At 35.8% G+C, this 5,746-nt stretch overlaps 1 protein-coding gene across 1 annotated transcript; it reads right to left on the bottom strand.

The window, feature by feature from the left end:
* Positions 1–2,207: 2,207 nt before the first annotated feature.
* LOC107608436 (uncharacterized) lies at positions 2,208–3,142 on the bottom strand. The gene is made up of 2 exons (XM_016310230.3): positions 2,890–3,142; positions 2,208–2,810 (listed from the first exon to the last, which is right to left on the bottom strand). Exons 1-2 carry the CDS (start codon positions 3,065–3,067, stop codon positions 2,530–2,532), a joined length of 459 nt encoding a protein of 152 aa, XP_016165716.1. The 5' UTR covers positions 3,068–3,142; the 3' UTR covers positions 2,208–2,529.
* Between the last annotated feature and the right edge of the window lie 2,604 nt (positions 3,143–5,746).

Here is a 5,746-nt window from a genome sequence, read left to right as displayed (position 1 = left end):
GAGGGTCTTGGGATCGTCTGTCTGGGGCATCTGGCGGACACGATCCCGTAGTCACACAAGCTTCAGGGTGAATGACTCCTTCCTCTACGCCGCCTGCTGTGCTGCCACGGGAGGCCTGGCACCAAGGAGCTGCTCCACCAACGCCCACGTCTCCGTGGTGTACCACCTACCAAAGTCACGGAGGCACCTCCGACGGGGTTACCGTGTGCGTGTAGGCCTAGGTGGTATGCCACATCCTGCAGGATGATAGTGACCTCACTCCACGGAAGATGAAACGTGTGCATCTCTGGACGCCATCGCTCCACCAGTGCCGAAATCAGGGAATTGTCAAAAGTAAAATCCCTAAGCGGCACTGTGTCACCAAATCCGGCCTCAGTCAGATACGGGACGATGGCGTCCGGTGGAGGTAAAGTATGGCTCACTCGTTGGGGAAGTAGAAGGCGAAGCCTCTGAATAATGACAACCAAAAATAATTTTTAAATTATATAAAATCATTAATAACTTATAGATTTTTTTTAACATTTTCAAAAATTAATTTTACTTTTGATAATATTTATCTCTCAAAATTCTCTAGATTAATGATTTTTATTGTTACTTTTATTACAAATTAAATAATATAATACAACAAAATAAAGTCTTAAATTTCTAAGAAAAAAATATCAAAATTTATTAATGTAAACAGTGTTATACTATAATGGCATTAAATTTATAAATACTAACAACATAGCACAGGGATATCAGAGTTCCAAACTAATAATATTTATGTCATACCAACCTAATACAAGCGCATAGAGTACTAAATTAACAATACATGTCTAACTCCTAAATTATTTACCAACGTTCCAGATCTTCATGACTACCTTAACAATGACAACATCATTAAATTTAACAACCATAACGAAACTAACCTCGAAGTCGGCCGCCCCGGCGTAATGTGCCGTCTCGTTCAGCCTGTTATATCCCCGTCATTCCCCACTTGGCGCGCCATCACTGTTTGGGTCAAAGGTATAGTCAAAAATGGTTAAAAGATGAGAGAAAGATGTTGACAAAGTCAAACTGGGATCCGGAAGTCGGCCGTGAACAACTTCTATATATAGGCGCGCACGGGTCATATCTCGTTTATAATGTAAACAAGATGACAATGCGTAAACGAGATATGGTAAGGGAATTTAAATCGGTAAATTTAAAAAAAAAAATATTTTAGTAAATATTATATTTATTTTATTTATTAAAGTAAAAAATATATAGAAAAAAATAGAAAAAATCACAAATTTATAGGATAAACTGATCTCAAAAACTATTTTCAGCAGACCTTTCATTAGTTTTTAATGAAATTCTGATAATCAACAAATAAAAAAAAAATAACGGCCTTAAGAAAAAAAAGGGAAACTCTTAAGACATATAGTTTCAGCGTAAAAATGAGTCTTACTATTGTAGTCACTTGTTTATGTATGTGAGACTCAGGTTGGTTATGAATGTTTACGAAAAGGAAAACTATTAGAAATATGTTGATGCAACTATGGAAGGAAATCAATATTATATCTTTAGGAAATAAAATAAAAAAGATAATAAAACTATGAAAGAATAAAAAAAATGAAAAATTTTTATTATATGTTGTATTTTTTTTTTTATTAAAAATAAGGGGACTTGAATCCATAACTTCTTAAGTGAATATAGAGAGATTATGTCAATTAAACTATAACTCTTTAGCATGTTGTTATTGTATTTTATGAGAGAACAATGCTACCTATTTATACTAATTACTAAATTAATTTTAAGTTTTAAAATAAGGGGTAAAGTACTAAATTAGTCCCTTATGTTTGGGTGTAATTCTGTTTTAATCCTTAAAGTTTAAAGTATCCTATTTGAATCCAAAAATATTTTATTTAGCATCAATTTAATCCCACAGTGAGATCAAAATTAAATAATTAATGAAATGTCCTACATAACAACAGTACAAAAATAAATGCGACATGTACAAGCCGTTGATGTATCAATATATTTATTTATTATTTTTCTTATAATATAAATAAAATATTTTCTATAGAACTAAAGAGAATGATAAATAAATGTATTGATACATCAACGGTTGATTTTGTGCCTCTAGAGCTTGTACTTGTTCTCCAGATTATCGATTTTGTTCTTGTACTGTTGTTATGTAGGACATTCCGTTAATTATTTAAGTTTGACCTCACTGTGGGACTAAATTAATGCTAAATGAAATTTTTTTTGGATTCAAATAACACACTTTAAATCTTAAAAAGTAAAACAGAATTAGGCCCAAATATAGGGACCAATTTAATACTTTACCCTTAAAATAAGTTAAAACAACCAGAATCAAAATAACACAAAAATTTAATAAAAGACAAGAATACAATCCAAGGACTGAAGGAGCACTGGGATTAACCAAAGAAAACAAAGCACTATGGTATGCTTAACTTGCTGGGAGCAGAGTATCCCATCCATTTATTTAAATAGTAGAAATCAAGATTGTATAGTAATAATAATAATGATATGGTTGTAGGTAGCTTAGGGAGAGAAAGTAGTGCGGTGGTGGGATGAATATGGAGTTGGTATGGCAATGAACTTGGTGAGTCCAGCAATGCAGTCACCGGCGCCGTTTTCGGGAGAGGCAAAGTAGTAAGGCCTCCACTGATCGAGTTTCACCTTGAATCCCTCTCCGCCACCTTCATGGGTGTTCCCCAACAGCTTTGCACCCCGGAACTCGCACGTTGTGTAGCTCCACATGGTGGGCAGCACGTACACACTCTGCGCCGCTGTCGCTTTGTTTGGTGCTGGATACTTGAACACTGCATTGTAGTATATTAAGCAGTTCAAACGTATCAAATTATCTAATAATTTTCAGTTATTAGTTTCACAAGAACGTACCTAGTGTATCATTGATGTGGAAGGGGCTGTTTTGTATAGTCCATTCGGTGTAGTTGGTGCCAGCACGCCACCCTTGAGAGCCTCCAACTAATATGCTTCGGCCCTCGCTGCCACCAGCAATCGAACAAGTTATCACAACCAACAGTACTGCTCCTCTAATTACTATAATACTATCCATTTGCTTCAAACTGTAGCTTGGTGTGTTTTAGCGCACTTGGGTGTTCCAACATATAAATAGAATCATAGACTCAGCTTGGATCCGTTTTCAATTATTTTCTGTTATGTTTCCATCAAGTAGCAGTGGTGGTAGCTACACGGAACACAATCTCCAGCGGTTGACACCAACTACTATAGTCTATAAGGCTTTCTTACTAAAAAAAAAAAGGTCAATTAATAAGGTGAAAGGAATCTAAAAGAATGATGAGTTCGGCAAAGGCGCATAAACGAATAAACGGGAAAACAGAGTCATGAGTCTTCACTAATCACTTTTTAATCTAACTCTCAGAAATATGGGTTGGTGAATTTGACAACTTTCAACGCTCTGGCTAATGGTCAAACGATCCAGAGGTTTTGTTCAAAACTGGGCTGAAAGGCCCATGCCAAATCGTTAGGCCCACAATACAAATTTCCAACAGACGATAGGAAAAGGAGAAAATGATCCATGAGAATCGAATAAAACTATAAAACTAGCATAGGAATTCATTTTTAATTAGTTAATATTAATTAACTTTTTTTAATTTTAGAAATTCTTATTTTTTAGAGAATTTAGTGTTTATGGTTTATAATTTAGAATCCTAAAAAAAGAACTGATTCCTTAGTCCTTACTCCCTAGTATTACTGAATGGAAATTATATGATCTCTCAGCGAAGCGAGCAGTTTTAAATTGTGATGGTGACAAGTGAAGAGCAGAAGAATAGAATGACTTCATGAGCAAGCAGCATAGCACTCCCTTCCGTTGAAGCAGTGATTTCCGGACATTCTGAGTAACTGTGGCTATGTTGCTGACTGCTCATGAGTTGTTAAACGTAACACACTAACACACATACATGCAGAGTGAATGAGACAAGCTAAGGAGAGGTAAGAGTAATCTGCATTCATTCATTCAGTAGCATAGGCATAGCAATCCTGTGCTTGTGATTTGTGAATGTTCAAACTTCAAACTCAAAGTCTCAAACCCTTCTTCCAGGCCATACACCCACCTATAGGACAGGACAACCATCATGACGTCATATTATTAGACAAATCACAAGTGAACGACAAGGACTACTGCTGTCTACCAAACACAACACAACACAGTTGCTGTTCTTCTTTCTTAGCTTAGGTGGTCCTCTCCTGCCCTACCTTCATTTGTAACTTTCACAAGTTTCACACATAATACTTGTGGCCCCCTAACACTAACACTAACACTACCATTCCACAACATACAACATTTTTGGCTCTTCTTACTTAAAGCGGGAAAAACAAAAACAAACTTGAATTTCAATCAATCATTATTCCATTCAAAAGGTAGTGAAAGTGTAGTACAAGAGAACTTATTGCTGAATAATTAACAAACATACTTGACGCATTAATCATGATTGTTGCAGATGATAAGTAAATCATTGGTTAAATTAAATCAATCAAATAGCAAGGTACAAGCAATTAATCATCACAAATAAAATAAGAGGCAGCTCTTGGAGTTTTCATCTGGCTTCGAAACCAATGATATATGATATTCTAGTGACATTGCAATTACGGAACTACATAGAGGGATCAATCATCATAAGACTAATAATTAAGCTTTGATAACTTGAACTTGACCAGAATGATTGGTACAATATAAGAAGGAAAAGAAGAAAAAAGAGAAAGACAACGAACTAAAACTAAATAACACAACAAACAAGACACTAAACTGAACCATAGCATGAATTTGGACATTTTAATAATCTAAAAGAGATTATAGAAATCAATCAATGAGTATTAGGAGGCGATGATGATGATGAGTTGTGAGAAGATTGCTCTGGTTGCTTGGTTTCTTGAGGAGCATGAATTGGTGTTTCAGGAACCGATGAAGTGGTGGATTCGCTGGTCCTTGTTGGCAGTGATAGATTGATTCTGCCATCAATGCAAGTTGAGCACTTTCTCTCTGCCCAGCTTTCAATATCATATTGGCCATACCCCATGATTCTTCTTCCAGAACACAGCCTTCCAATCATAACTGCTATCACTCCCAACACAATCACCACAACTAGAACACCAACCACAGGACCTACCGAATCATGTTCTGACATTCCATCATCATAGGATTGCTGTGGAGGAGGTTGTTGTTGATTCATTGGCATTGACGACATTTTTGACCTTCTTGTGGAGAATCAGTAACTCTTTTTTCTCTTGCTGTCTCAAAATGTGAAAGTTTAAGAAAGTATAATGTTTGGAAAGTGGAAACAAAGATGAATAATAAGAGAGAGATTACTTTTTTTAAGATTCTAAGATGATGTTGGGAAGAAACATTCTCATTGTGAAATTCTGTTTGCAAAGGATGAGCAGAGAAGAGTTATAATGCAGATGAAGAGAGGCCTCATGCTCATTCTTGCTTCTGTTATTTTGGAAAGAGAAACACATGTCCCTGGTGCCTGGCTATAGTGTGAGGGAATTCAAATGGCAGGATATGAAAATTCTCATTGAACAAAAATGCTTTCCACAGATATTAAGTGTGAGAGAGATCATATAATAGAGTATAGTATTATTTAATAAGCTGAGACAATATTTGAAAGAGAACCAAGAGTGTAGTGTATATGTTAGTATTGTATATTGTATAGTATTATTCGGGTTGGGGAACCCCGAGGGACAGTTAAAGGACGAAAGGAAAGGCGAAAGA

This window comes from Arachis ipaensis, chromosome B7 (genome assembly GCF_059453495.1).
Source record: "Arachis ipaensis isolate K30076 ecotype BB chromosome B7, ASM5945349v1, whole genome shotgun sequence".
NCBI classification, from domain to species: domain Eukaryota; kingdom Viridiplantae; phylum Streptophyta; class Magnoliopsida; order Fabales; family Fabaceae; genus Arachis; species Arachis ipaensis.
This window is presented reverse-complemented; position numbering and strand designations above follow the sequence as displayed.

Excerpts from the sequence above, each read along its gene's own strand:
- LOC107608436 (XM_016310230.3), bottom strand. The coding sequence starts at position 3,067 with ATGGATAGTATTATAGTAATTAGAGGAGCAGTACTGTTGGTTGTGATA. Across the intron at positions 2,811-2,889 it reads CCACATCAATGATACACTAG|TGTTCAAGTATCCAGCACCA; the intron begins GTACGTTCTTGT and ends ACTACAATGCAG.